Below are 14,234 nucleotides of genomic sequence, written 5' to 3'. Positions count from 1 at the left end.
TTAAAAGGTGTTATTGCAGAATTTTAAGGGTTTATTTCATTTTATTTCCGTTTATTAACGTCGCTTTGGCACAATGCCCATGGCTTGAGTAAAGTAACTAGCCGAGAAGCCAAAGAAAAGCCCGATTATCTAAGTTGCCAACCGCGTGATTAAAGTCATAAGAGGCACATCGTCCCTCCCTAATAAGATAAACAGCTGGAATAGTATTAGTATAGCATAATACCTGGGCCACACACGACCAATCATGAGCAAATCCAGTGGCACATGACTGAGGCTCTAACCAGATTAGGACCAGGAACAACCGTACCTGATCCCTTCACCATCATCAGCCTCAGCAGCCACATGATATGAATACATACACAATCACCTGCAACCATGAGTGAAGGCAAGATCACATTACACGTGAAGTAGACCGAGCGAGTCAAATACTTGAATCCCACTTGATTGAATTGAAAAGATGCAATAAAACTATCTACAAGCGTTTTTTACAAGCCATTTAAAAAAAAAGGAAAACCGCTTGAACAAACAAAGGAAGAAAAAACAAACATATATGAGTTTTTTTTCTCCCTCCATCTAAGTCCCCTTTATAAACTGGCCCCTCGAAAGGGAGGGAAAGGAGGTTGTACTGGCTCATAACTACCATTTGAATAACAAAGTAACGGCTATGTAGGAAAGGGCTGACGGGGACAACATGCTAACTTCCTTTTGAATAACACCCTCCTTTCCTAAAATACTGAACTAAGGCGTAGCCATACCAACCAATCTAAAACTATCCTCAAGTTCCCCCATCTCCATGTATAATCACAATTCACCAAGGGGCAGGAGATTAGCTAAATGCTAACAGTGCTTCTTCTTTGATGACTTGGTGTAATCAACAACGTCATCCTCATCCTCATCAGCACCTTCACCATCATCATTGTTGGCATGTTCATCTCTTTTCCTCTTGAGGCTCGGAGATGAGGGATGCAGCAGCTGAATGTCATCTTCAACTTCTTCCTCCTCTTCAGCATCATCTTCCTCGTTTCCAGGCTCCATTTCACTGCCTCCAGCATCCTCTTCAGCCTGGCCCACAGGTTGAACCAAGTAACCTGAAGCATAATCTTCTTCCTGCCATTAGGACAAAACACAGTAATATTAAGACAAACCCCTTGAAAAAAGAATCACATGCTATAATCAACAATTACATTATATCAACTGGATAAATAGAATGCATCCTTTAGTAATAGGACTAAAAATCAAATTTAATAACAAAGAAATGGATGGTAAAATACAACAAAAATATAGAGAACATGAGAAATAATCATGCAAACGTCAAATTAACAATGAAAATATACCATCAAATCACAAATCTAATTTTGAACATTTTAACAAAAAGAATATCAAAATGACCCAATAAATGGCAGTGGGAACAACTTCATAATGTCAAATTCAAGGAGGAAATTTTATTATTATCTTTAGTTGGATAATTACTGTCAAAGACGCTACGCTACAACAAACACAACATATGTCTAGAATAACAAACATTCTAAATAAAAACCATAGTTCACAAATCAGAGTACAAAAAAAACCAAGGTAAATCTCCTTTGGGAAACTATGTGTGCCAACAGTAAAGCAACAGATTTATTAAACACACCCACCCACCCACACAAAGAATTTAAGCAGGCCATTAATCTGATAAATTCACTGCACACACCATCCTGTTTTCTCATCATAACCTAGAGCATATCAAATGTTCACAATTTTATCTAATATGTCTGTTAGCAGAACAGAGTACAATTACAACTAACTTGAGAGAAAAAAAATTCGTAGGTGTAATTTGTTAGTCAACTTGGTAATATTGCCCTGCCCAAAAAACTTGTCCCTCAGCATCCTATTATAGGCATAAATTAGCAATATTCTACTAACAGAGCCTGACTATAGAAAGATGATTAAGAATATGACTTCTGCCCCCTCCTGCCAGGCCAAAAATTAAGAAGAGACATTCTGCTCAAAAAATTAACCAGGAGTTTATCTTAGAGCAACAATGCAAGTCCTTGCACAATTGACAGCCTGCACCAAACAACAATATCAAAAAGAACATCTAGCCCCAAAGATTATTAACCTTGACAGGAATAAATGAAAAAAAAAATCCCTCACAATCATTTAAAAAAAACGACAACTAAATTAAAAATAAAATGGAAAAAGATTTACAAAAAGTATAATTTAACACAGAACACAGCACAATTTATAATAATTAAATGAAGATGCAGATAGAACAGCTTAGTAATTATCACTGGCATAAAATACTAACTAGAAACAAGAAAGCAGTCAAACAAATGCAGTTAACTTATTGCTCCACCAGATGAAGGAAACGAAGATAACCAGTCTGTAACAGTTTTATATGGGCTAATAAACTATCAAAACATTCAATTTTTCTGCACAAGAGCATTCAAAGTATAACCCAAGGCATATTTACCAAATGAACAGAATATCAAAGCACATCGCGCTGGAAAGAAAAAGGAATTCTCACCTCTTCCTCACACTCTTCTTCGTCTTCAAACTCTCCAACTTCTTCAACACCCTGCTCTTCCTCCCCAGTTTCTCCATTATCATCCTCCTCTGCGTCCTCCTCCCCCTGTTCATGGGCATCAATCTCCCCTTCCGCGCTCATCACCCGCCCTGTACTCCTCGGCTCTGTAAAACCCCCCTCTTCGTTATCCACTTCCTCTTCTTCATCCTCATCATCATCATCCTCATCCTCATCATCTTCATCTTCTACACCGTCTTCTTCATCATCACTGTCCTCAATCTCATGAACCTCAATCACATCTTCATCCTCACCATCCTCTTCATCAATCTCCTCCCCTGAATCATTGTCCTCTTCATCATCGCCCTCATCCTCATCTTCCTCCTCTCCATTCACTGCAGCAACCCGAAAACCATTTGACTGATGGTGAGAAGACCTACTTGATCCATTAACCCCTCTCGCCGTCTCTGTCTCTTCCTCATCCGCATCACTCTCTTCATCCTCATCAACATCGACTATCCCTTCCACGCTATGCCCGTTGTTCATTCTATATGGCCTATCATCACCGTCAATTTCGCCACTCCCAGGATCATCTTCCTCGTCATCTTCCTCATCCTCCTCATCATCGGACTCCGGCCGCTCATTCTCCTCTGCGTCCATCTTATCTAAATACTTCAGAGATTTTATTAATCCAAAAACCCTAGATCGATAATCCTTACCACGCGTAACTGGACACTCATATAGATCAAGGGAAACGAGCTTGAGCTGTGCAAGTGGCGCAAGATCTTCAATAAATTGAATTCTATTGTTGGAAAGGTCAAGGTCTCGCAACGATTCAAGACCTGCTTCGACCAGGAATTCAAGGCCTCCGGCTATTCGATTATCGGATAGGATGAGTTTCTCAAGGCTTCTGAGACGCGGAAACTGTTCGAGAGACGAAACACCAATGTTTGCGATCGATAGATGCTGGAGGTTCTGGAACTTCTCTAGTAGACTGGGAGGAGGAAGTCGACCGTGGACGCACTTCACTGCGCCGTCTAGGGTTAGGGTTCGAACCGAAGCGTGATCTGTTTGGCCGTTCAGCGCAGTTTCTACGGCCCGTTCCCAGATCTCGTCCATCAAATACGAAACCCTATATGTCATACACAATGAATATAGCTAAAAAGATAATACTTATGCATACAAACGGATTCAGAGCATAGAGAACATAGAAGAAAGCTCTCTATAGAGTCTCTGCAACGCAGGAACCAAGAAAACCTTTCATGGAAAACCAAACCCAACCCCTAAGCCTCACCCTATATTGAGAGATCGAAACCTAACTCTAATTCTTAGCTTGTGAACGCTTAAAACCCTAATTTTCCCTCTCTCTTACCCTCTCGCCTCTTCCTCTCCATCCCCTTCTCTTTTATTCTTTCTCTCTCTCAATTTTCCCAAATCACGAGCTAGCCGAGCCGAGAGTGATTGGAGTCGGGTCGCGGCTGAGGGTTGGGGGTTAACTTAACCATCCGGTTAAGTGTGCTTGGGTTGGTGTATTTTGGAAGGATTGGGACCGTCGGATTGGAAAGAGTCGGATCGGTGACGTGGCGAAGTAAGCGGTGGAGATTGGAGCATGGTGTGTTTGTTTTCGAGAATGATGTAGATTGAAGGATTGAGAGGGGATCTCGCCTTCTTCATGTCCGACACGTCACCTTCGATGTAAATATCGAGACAGTTAGAGAAAAGCATCTGGAGTTGATAAAAATAACTAAAATGCCACTATCAAACAGATCAGCTCAAAGCTTTTGACCTAGGCCCTGCCTACCCTCATCTCATTGGCTGCTCTATAACCCTATTTATTTTTTCCATTTTTTTTAAACAACCATCTAAAAACCTTAATATTTATTTACTTTCAAATCACAAATCACTTTTATATTAAGGCGAATTGAAATGATTTTTAGAAAAAGTATTATGGGGAATGTTTTTAACCTAAAAAATATTTTTGAAAAAAAATTAGATATTTGATAAAATTTTAAAAATCTTAAAAAACAATTAGTTTTGGAAATCCCTAATAGTATTTTTGTAGAGAAATATGTAATAAGTGATTATTTTAAAAGTATTTTTATTAAAAACAATTCAAATAAAAAATATTGTTTAATGCATTTTTAGAATCTATTTGACATTATTTTAGTATTTTTAATTGAAAGTGTTTTCTTTCTATAACTTTCTTTAAGAAAAGTTTTTTTGATGATTTGAAAAAATAATTCTAATAGTGTTTCTGATAATATATTATATAAGTATAAAACCGATTTTAATAATAATAAATTATTAAAAATAATATTTATTATAAAAAGAAAATGTTATAATAAGATCAACTTTTATTACAAAAAAATATATAAATATTTATATTATTAGAAAAACTCTAAAAAATACTTTTATGAAAAAGATGATAAAAGTGAAAATAAAGGGGAGTGTGAAAGTGAAATAAAGGATAATGAAAAAGGGTATTTTAGAAATATTTGAAATTTCTTGAAGTATTTTTTTTTTTAAAAAACCACCTAAAAATGTTTTTTTTTTAAACATTTTTTCAAAATTTTCAAAAACAAAATATTATCAAACGCTTGAAGATATGTTTTTAAAAAGTACTACAAATCGTATGATTCTCATATTTATTGATGCTGGAGAGGACAACATTTATTAATTTTTACATCATATATAAAATTTATATAAATAAACAATATATTCATGAAAAATAAACTTAAGGAATATTTTTTCATATCTACGCTCACAAATGAAATTTTATTCTTAGAAATAAATTAGCTTCAAGAATCACTCTCAAGTCTCAAACATTGTTTTAGAAAAGATTCGCAAAAGAACCTGAATCATGACCGTGCATGCAACTTACAAAATGAATGGTAGAGGGGATCCGGCGTTTAACAAGAGTCAAAGATGCAAAAACCATCTTTTTAAGATGTTTTACAATTATGTACATTAGAAAATCAGAATACATTCTCTTGATGCCCTAGGGATCCTCACATTGCCCACCACCTTTACTTCCATTTTGATTTCCAGATCCTTTAAGCTCTGGAAAACCTGATGCTACCTTCAATGATTGCATAAGTTGAGCATATGAAGAAGAAGATCCTGATGAAGGTGGTTGCCGAAATGGCCACGTTATGGAACTCCCACTTGAAGGCGGGGCACTAGGAAACTGCTCAGCCCTCACAGAAACAGTTGCAGCCTTTGCGCCGTTGTCTAACTTCTGCTCCAACTCTTGAGGATTAGCCCCACCCTCGTTCAAGTCCATTCCTCCACTCACAATTTGATTCTTCTCCCCTGATGTCCTAAAACCAGAACCCCCAAATGGGATTGGGAGCTGCCAGAAAGTTGTTGGCCGGTTCAAACCAAGTGTATGGGCTCCTTGACAGTTCCCTTTACATTCAGTGTCCTCTTTGCCTCTGGCCTGGTGGGAAGTTTCCAAGGTCTCGTTCTGTTTACTTGGTTTGCTTTCGGGCTGCTTATCCCTGTCCAGACAAGAAACAATTTCTATAAGATCAACTCTAGGTGCTGAAGAACGGCCAGAGGTAATTGCAGTTGTGGGAAATGCTTTCTCTGGAGGGACAGCTGGAGTATAATTGGAAGGGAGAAGATCGTCCCAATTCTCTAATAGCTCCTTGTAAACTTTTCGAAGAGTGACCTCAGTTAGACCCGTCACCTTACAAATCTCGGCCTGGGTCTTGCGCTTGTCTTCTAGTTGGCAGGCCAAGTATATAGCTGCTGCAGAAATGCTAATGGGGTTCCTTCGAGTACAGAAGCATTTGTTGATCACAACTTCTCCAATGTGTGTCGCCAGTTCCTAGAGTAAAATTTAGTCAAATTTGATTAAAAAGAAGAGAGAAAAAAGAAAGGGAATAAAAGCACAGAGGAATTACTACAAGCATGAAAATTTGAGATGACCAAGTAGGCAGTCAGTTTTTCTTTCCACCTCAACTTCAATGCCATACAACATAAATTCAAGGTAGGTTTGGGATAGCATTTTGTTTTTAGCTTTAGTCACAAGGGAAGCCAAAATAGAGTTCTTACAAAAAAACAACATTTTCCTGACTTCCCTAATAGGAATTCTTTTAGGGAAATCACCTAAACAGGTACAAAAGCTCTTATTGAGCTAATTAAAGAGCATTTGGCTTTTCTGAAGCCAATCCAAACAGGGCCTCATCCCCATATTTTAAGTCATCGACTTGCCATTGGAAACATTTTCAAACAGCAAAACACATTCTGGGGGATCTGTTTCTAAGGCTTTCTGCTTTCATAGAACCTCACCAGATATATTTAAGAAAAATCCTAGAAATGCCTCCAAAGCCATCAAGAAATTCTTCAATATGTACTGACTTAGAAAACACTATGGTTTTCTTAACATCTAGATAGCAGATTTTCAAGATTTACTCAACAATATGCTTCATTCTATTGCTGAAGTGGAGGGCAGAAATTTGAAGTTTGAAATCTCACAACAATTTGACAATGTGGTTGAGAAATTTAGACTGTGTTTGGTAATTGTTTTTTTAAATAGTTTTTTGTCATTCAAAACAAAAAAAAAAAAACAGAAAAACACGTGAGGAAACTAGAAAATGAAAAACAATTTTTTTCTTCAAATAGAAAATAAGATATTTTTAGAAAACGTCTTTTAGTTGTTTTCACTTATTTAAATCACAATATATAAAAACCATTTTTAAAATATATTTAAAAACATTGAAAACAGGTTAAAAATATCTCAAGTTTCCAAACAAACTTTTATTTTACAAAATATCAAAACAGTTTTTAAAATCTGTCCTCAAAAACTATTTTTTAGAACCATTTTCAAAAACACTTTCCAAATAAAGCCTTAAATTTTCATTTATTTTCTACATCAGCTAGAGAACAGAGCATTAAGTAAAATTTCATAGCATTTTTATTACCTCTGCATTATCCTAGCACAAGCCAATACATTCCTACAAAATTTCTCAGAAAATTCTCATATTTTTGGGTTGGATATCCCATGTCAACTTCTGTTTATGTTCTAGTTTCCACATCAAATCCAGGCTTTTGTAAAAGCAAGAGTTTTAACTTCTCAAGCCACTTAATTCTAATAAGTTTTCATCTAAATGGTACCTGAGCAGATTTGTTGAGCTGTAGAAGCGTACAAAATCTTGGCATATGGACTGATATGGAATTACTATTAATGGGCTGGCTTAGTTGTAGAGCTTCTCCCAGTATCTTGATGTACTTCCCTATCTCCTTCTGGGGTACATTGGCTGCAATTGAGATTTCCTGTTACATTAGAGAAGATGTAAGGTTAGAAACCCTCAGGAAGTAAGCTACGACAAGAATTGTGAAAACCACTTCAAGAACCATTGTTAGAAAGGCAATCCTATCAGAAGGCAACACCTGCATATGGAGTTGGGCATTCGACCATAATACAGAGAACAAAGGATAGTGCAATTCAAAATAAGCCTGCTTGTCACTGAATACTCTCTAAGGCAATGAAACTGAGAGTAATGCAGCCTATGGAACCCAATTCTTATAAGAGCCAAAACTAGTTGATGAAACTACTACAAACAAAAGTCTGCATATGATGTAGGAACAATATAATATAAGCACATGCATATTTCACATTTGTTGCCCTGGTTACTAGTCAGAAAACTAAAAAAATTAAGGCATCCATTTATGCATCAATACATGTTTTTCTACACAAGGTTTTATGACTGAAATAATCCATACTTTTTACATCTAGACAATATTCAGAGTGATGTTCACCAACATAGCATATGAGAACTCTACAAATGCATGTAATTCTTAAATGGGATTGTGAATATCTTACATCAATCTCATTCACAGAAGTAATGCTTGTGAAGTTGGGGGATTGAACAATAAACTTAAGAGTAGGGATGACAATTTTGACATAAACCGACAACATGACTCAAAAATGACACCAATTTTACCAAGTTTGGGTTAGTCATAATTGTGTTGGTATAATAATCATGTCAACTTGTGCAACCTATTTGATAAACAGGGTCATGTTTTAGTTTGAGAACTCGATCCATCTAAAACTATTTACTTAATCGTGTCAAAATGACCAAACGTTTGACCCGTTAAACTCATAAAATTATTAATTTTATACATTTAAAATTAAAACTACTTTTTAATTATGAATATCATATAATTAAAAAAATAATAAATAACTAAAGTAGAATATTATATATTTTATTACAAAGATTAAAAATATTTATAGTTAAAATATTAAATAAAATTATAAACAAGTATAAAATTAAAATTTTAATTTATTCTCTATGTTATAAATGTATTGAAATTATGAGGGGGTGTAAGCATCTCATTTGTTGTTTGCCACCAACATCCTAACCTTTTGTGAGGCCATGCAAAGTAAAATGATTCATTTAAGCTGGTTGCTTATGTGATTTGAAGATATCTCAAGGCTAAAAATAAATCAAGAGAAAGATGAATTGATCCCAATAGATAGGGTGGCTAATTTGGAGGATTTGGCCCTAAAACTAGGATGCAAGGTAGGGAAGCTTCCAACCATCACTTGGGATTTCCCTTACGAGCTCTCTCCCACATTGTCCCAATTTGACTTTTCTTTAAAAGGATCTTGTAAGGGAACTTTTTTTTTTTTGGATATAATTTGCATTTACCTATCAAAAAAAAAAAACCCTTACAGGCTCCTTTTAAAGAAAAGTCAATTTGGGACAATGTGGGAGGGAGAAAGATTACCAATGTGGAAAAGGGAATATATTTTAAAAAGGGGGTGACTTACTTGATAAAAAGTACCCTGTCCAATTTTGTCTACATATTATGTCCTTATTTAGCATACCCAAGAAGGTCAAGTTAAGGCTTGACAAAATTCATCACTTATCAAAAAAAAAGGTTTGACAAAATTCAAAGAGACTTCCTTTAGGGAGTAAGGCTTTGGAGAAAAAGATACATTTAGTGAAATGGTCGATTGTTTACAGGGAAAAAAGAAAGGAATGCCTGTAAATTAGATGTCTTTCTTTGCTTAATAGGTCTCTCCTAGGAAAATAGGGTTGGAGATATCTTTTAAAGAAGAAACTTCTTGGAAAAAGGTCGTTCAAGGAAAATACCAAGGAAGAGAGGGTTACAGTTCTAGTGAAGTGAGGGACGAGTATAGGAACATCATAAATGATGGGGACTTAGTGGAATATCCTTTGATGTCATTCTTTACACAATAAGTTTTTCCTACGAAAATAGTGTTAGAGATATGCTTCAAAGAAGAAACTTTTTAGAAAAAAGGTCATTTAGAAAGTACAACGAGGAAGAGGGGGTTAGAGTTCTTGTGAAGTGAGGGATGGGTATAAGAACATCATAAACAGATGGGAATTGGTAAAACATTCTCTGAGTTGGGAAATAGGAAGAGGGTGAAGTTTTGGACGAATATGTAATGTAGAGACAAACCCTTTAATATGTCTTTCCCATCCTTCTTTGCCTTAGCATCATCAAAAAAAGTTTGGGTGGCAAACATTTAGGATGGTCTAGGTGAGGGGGCCACTCAAATCCTTGCTTCACTAAATGCTTGAATGATTGGCAATTAGATAATGTAGAGGTTTTTTTCTCAAGGTTGAAAGGAAGGCTCCTAAAGAGGAAGATAAGGATGAAGTGGTCCAAATAGATTCAAGGAGTCTTATCTGTCAAATTTCTATTCCATTTTGAAGTCAAGGCATGCAATACCTTTCTTGATGGCCATTATTTAGAATTTTGGGTCCCATCTAAAACGATTTTTTTTTTTTTTTTTGTGCATAAGAAGCTAACTATGGAAATGTATTGACTTTGAATAAGCTTGAAAAGAGAGGGTGGTCATTGGCAAACAAATGTTTCCTTCGCAAAAGCAAAAAGGAATCAATTGATCACATCCTCCTACATTGTGCCAAAGTAAGGGTACTCTGGTAGTTGTTATTCTCTTTGTTCAACATGGTTTGAGTCCTTCCTTCTACAACTAAGAGGACTCCTTCAAGTTGACATGACTCGTTTGTAGAAAGAAAACTCAAGAAAGTTTGGAGAACCACTTCTCTATGCATCTTTTAAACAATTTGGAAAAAGAATCGATGAGTGTTCGAAAGTGAGGAACGACTGATTCAATTACTAAAGTTAATGTTTAATGTATTCAAAACTAAATCAGTTATTGAATTGGAAAAGTTATCAAGTTAAGGCCTAATGGTCAAATCAGTGGTTGAAACATAATCTAATCGTGATGTTGACATGATATCATAAATATATAATTTATATATTATGAAAATTAAAATTAATTATAAGAAGTTAAAATTATATATAAATAATTAAAAAACTTAAACTATTTCATCCTTTTATTTTTAATATTGCCATATTAAGTCATGATATGGATGAAATGTAAACATATTAATATTTTTTATTTTATTAAATAGAAAAATTATAATATTTAATCTTTAAGAAGAGATATCACATATAATATTTCAAAGGGTGATATAAAATTTTATTATTTATTTTATTCATATTCCCTTAGCCCTATATTTTATAATATATGTGTGTGTGTATGCTTGTGTTTGTATTAAAAGCTACTAATATAGTAGAAGAGAAGTTTCGCTAAATGGTAAGCTATTGCTCAAGCATTTGTTCCACACACAAAAAAAAAATGAAAAAAAAAAGGTGGTCAAACTGCTAGGTTGATCAACCAATTCTCCAATTCAACAGTTAAAGATCGATTCAATGCTAAAAATAGTTCAAAAAGTGAACCAATTTCTAGACATGACTAATCAACTATTCAACCAATCCGATCAGCTAGTTCAATCTAGATTTTAAATCATTGGCTAAAGTGTTCTTTTCTTAGAAGTCAAGTGTTATAGCTTAGCATGTACATAAAAGAAAGATAAATGCCCTTAACTAATTTTATAGATTGGATCGAACTTAACTAAGGGAAGGAGTAGTTTTTGCATTTTCTCTCTTTCTGACAAAGCTTTTCAGTACACATCACATACGCCCTATGTACCTTGGCATATAGCCTCTTTTTTATATTTATAATATTTTCCTGCTTGCTTATAAAAAAATAATTAAATATATAATAATTAAATAATTAAATTAATTAAAAATTTAAAAAGTAAACTTAGAAGATAATATTTTTATACATTTAAAATCTCAAATAGGTTAAATGAGTTTAATGAATTAGAACCATTTTAACAGGTTCATATCGTGTTAACTAGTTATCTGTGTCAATTCATACAGAATTAACCCAACCAGTTTCATGCCATGTTATCCATATAATAAACAGATTGTGTTCATGTTAAGTAAATTTTCAACATTTTTTACCTCAACATGACATGACATGACCCATTGGCACTCCTACTTGTGAGGAGGCCTTGATAGTGCACTGGTGGTTATGACCGTCCCAGCCTTACTGAACTTGACGAGTGTCAACTTCTTTGAAAGTGAGAAAGGTTTCAAGTATGGCATCATATCATTGAAAATACAATGTTTCTACACTAAACAATTTAGAGATCAATATTTAGTTAGTGAATCTCAATTTGGCAACAAATTGATAAATTTGGGAGTGTGAAACATCATAAATTTTTTATTTGTCAAAATTGTACTTTCTTTGAGAAGGAAAAACTACCTTTTATCAAAAGAAAAAAAGTAAGAACCAAACTTGAAGAACTTCACATATATAAGAGAATGTTTAACAAGGCATGTAAAAAGACATCTTCAATGTTTAATGAAGGTCAAACAATAAAAAAGGATTGGGCATACGAGGAAGTAGCCCTTATTAACAGCAGAAACCAGATGTCATGGCTTACAGTCCTAGTTTCATTGCGTGCATCTCTCCTTGGGACTAAGGTAGGTAATTTTTATTCATTTTCGATCCATATCCCAAATCTATAAGACTGGTCAGTGGGTTCCTTCCTCAGGCATATGTATATCAGCATTTGATAAGGTGCCTTGGGAGAGATAGACTGATAATATTGGTGAAGACACTTAGTGAAGAAAACTAACAGTAACACAGGACATTCAAGCGCATTGGTTTCACCTCCCCCTCTCACAGCCAGCTACCCTCCAATAGTTTCACCAGGAATTCTTCCAAAAAATAGCAGGAGCCCTTTAACCAAACCTTGAGTTCTCAATCTCAAAAACATTGAATCTACAACTCAATGGTATGTGCACTAGCTATATCCATCTAACCTTCACACTCTAAGTTTACAAATTGTGTTGCAAATAAATATTTTTAAGATTCAACAGTCACACAAATGTGCATTGTTTTGAAGAAAACAGAACAGCTGTTATATCTGATCAATAAATGATCATATACCTTGCCAATGCAGCAACTCCATATCACAGAAATCAAAGTAAAATAAATTAAGGAAACAAAGAAATTTAAAGCATTATGATGAATTCAACTAGAAAAATATCAACACAAAATCAAAGCCCTAACTTATCCAGTCTTAGATTGCTTGATAAGCACCCAAAAATAATAATAATAATAATAATAAAACGAAATGAAAAAAGAGACAGACCTGAAGAGTTCTGGGCTCCTGGGCCTCCCTAATGGCCTGAACAAGAGCAGCAGTGGCAAGAGCCTCCACACTGCGATTCCTCAAACAGGTAGCCGAAGAACAGTCCCTGAACAGCTCAAATGCGTGGTCCGCTATATCATAGTCCAACCCCAAAATGGAGGCCACGTCTATGATCTGCAGATAAGCCCTAAGATTATCGACCACAACCGCAGGTCCAGAGGAGGCCAGAGACGAAGACGACGCTGCCGCAGCAGCAGCAGAAGAAGATGAGGATGATGATGATGATTCGAGAACACGCTCGAGTTCAGCAAGGTGGCCTGAGAAGGAAAGGCACGAGCGGGCGAAGATTGGGCATGGGTCGAGGGACCAGGTGGAGAAGGCGGAGATGAAGCCGGTGGACTCGAAAGGATCATCTTCTTGTTCCTGGGCGGTCTGGGCTTGCTGAGGAGGAGGTGGTGGGAGGTCTGAAGTGACGAGGCAGAGAGGGGTATCTTGGGCTCGAAGGTGGAATAAGTGGTGGATTTGGGATTGGCGCTCTTCCATGACTCGTCCGCAGGAGGTGCACTCCGTCACCAATCGGCCTGACCCCGTGGTGCCGCACCGCCCCTGCGCCGCCGTGCAGTACGGGCACCTCATCGTCCTTCTGCTCTGTTTACTCACCAATGACTTCTGTGGAAACCGGAGTCACGATGTGTAATCCCAATTGCGGCTCTTCCCCATCAAGACAAGTGTTGTAAACAGTATTTTTCTTTCTTTTTTTATTTGTCTCTCTCAAAATTTTCCCCCTTTTTTTTTTCGTTCTTTTTCACAAATCTCAGAATGAGTGAAAATAAACACAAAATTATATAAAAGGCTAATTTTTAAATTGGTGAGATAAGTTATATATGAATAATCTTTCATCTGAGGAATTTTTAGCAGAAAATGGTCTGTAGCTGGGATTTGATCTGAATAGTCCACCGCATTCTATGAACATAGGAGTTGCTAGTCCGTTGAAAAACAGTTTCTAGACAAGGTAATGCAGCCGCCCCCAAGGCAATTCCCTCTTTTCAGTGGTCCATGCAATATGAGCAAATGTAATTTATGAGTCAAGTCTCTGATTCCACTCCACAAGCCTTGCTCAGCTTACATACCAAAAGGCTTTGGATTCGAGACACAGGTATATCCAAATAGGAAGTGAATGATTCACTCTACCACAGGCTTTCAAAGATGGT

At 36.0% G+C, this 14,234-nt stretch overlaps 2 protein-coding genes across 3 annotated transcripts; both read right to left on the bottom strand.

Moving 5' to 3' along the window:
- Positions 1-418: 418 nt before the first annotated feature.
- On the bottom strand, positions 419-3,932 carry LOC117912756 (acidic leucine-rich nuclear phosphoprotein 32-related protein). Of its 2 annotated transcripts, none has more exons than XM_034827449.1 (2): positions 2,510-3,921; positions 419-1,107 (listed from the first exon to the last, which is right to left on the bottom strand). In XM_034827449.1, the coding sequence occupies exons 1-2, from the start codon at positions 3,647-3,649 to the stop codon at positions 838-840; spliced, it is 1,410 nt and encodes a 469-aa protein (XP_034683340.1). In that variant the 5' UTR covers positions 3,650-3,921; the 3' UTR covers positions 419-837. The 2 variants fall into 2 exon arrangements, with proteins under 2 accessions (XP_034683340.1, XP_034683341.1); XM_034827450.1 differs by having other exon boundaries at positions 1,028-1,107; positions 2,456-3,932.
- A 1,330-nt stretch (positions 3,933-5,262) lies between these two features.
- Positions 5,263-13,832, bottom strand: LOC117912364 (plant-specific TFIIB-related protein 1). The gene is made up of 3 exons (XM_034826920.1): positions 13,024-13,832; positions 7,628-7,786; positions 5,263-6,338 (listed from the first exon to the last, which is right to left on the bottom strand). Exons 1-3 carry the CDS (start codon positions 13,657-13,659, stop codon positions 5,505-5,507), a joined length of 1,629 nt encoding a protein of 542 aa, XP_034682811.1. The 5' UTR covers positions 13,660-13,832; the 3' UTR covers positions 5,263-5,504.
- Positions 13,833-14,234: the final 402 nt, after the last annotated feature.

This window comes from Vitis riparia, chromosome 4 (genome assembly GCF_004353265.1).
Source record: "Vitis riparia cultivar Riparia Gloire de Montpellier isolate 1030 chromosome 4, EGFV_Vit.rip_1.0, whole genome shotgun sequence".
Taxonomy (NCBI): Eukaryota; Viridiplantae; Streptophyta; class Magnoliopsida; order Vitales; family Vitaceae; genus Vitis; species Vitis riparia.
This window is presented reverse-complemented; position numbering and strand designations above follow the sequence as displayed.

Bases quoted from the DNA above. Each gene is read 5' to 3' on its own strand.
- LOC117912364 (XM_034826920.1), bottom strand. From the start codon at position 13,659: ATGAGGTGCCCGTACTGCACGGCGGCGCAGGGGCGGTGCGGCACCACG. The intron at 7,787-13,023 runs GTCTGTCTCTTT...CTAATGTAACAG, and splicing joins AGGAGCCCAGAACTCTTCAG to GAAATCTCAATTGCAGCCAA. The intron at 6,339-7,627 runs GTACCATTTAGA...ATTTTACTCTAG, and splicing joins AGCTCAACAAATCTGCTCAG to GAACTGGCGACACACATTGG.
- LOC117912756 (XM_034827449.1), bottom strand. From the start codon at position 3,649: ATGACATATAGGGTTTCGTATTTGATGGACGAGATCTGGGAACGGGCC. The intron at 1,108-2,509 runs GTGAGAATTCCT...TCCTAATGGCAG, and splicing joins AAGAAGAGTGTGAGGAAGAG to GAAGAAGATTATGCTTCAGG.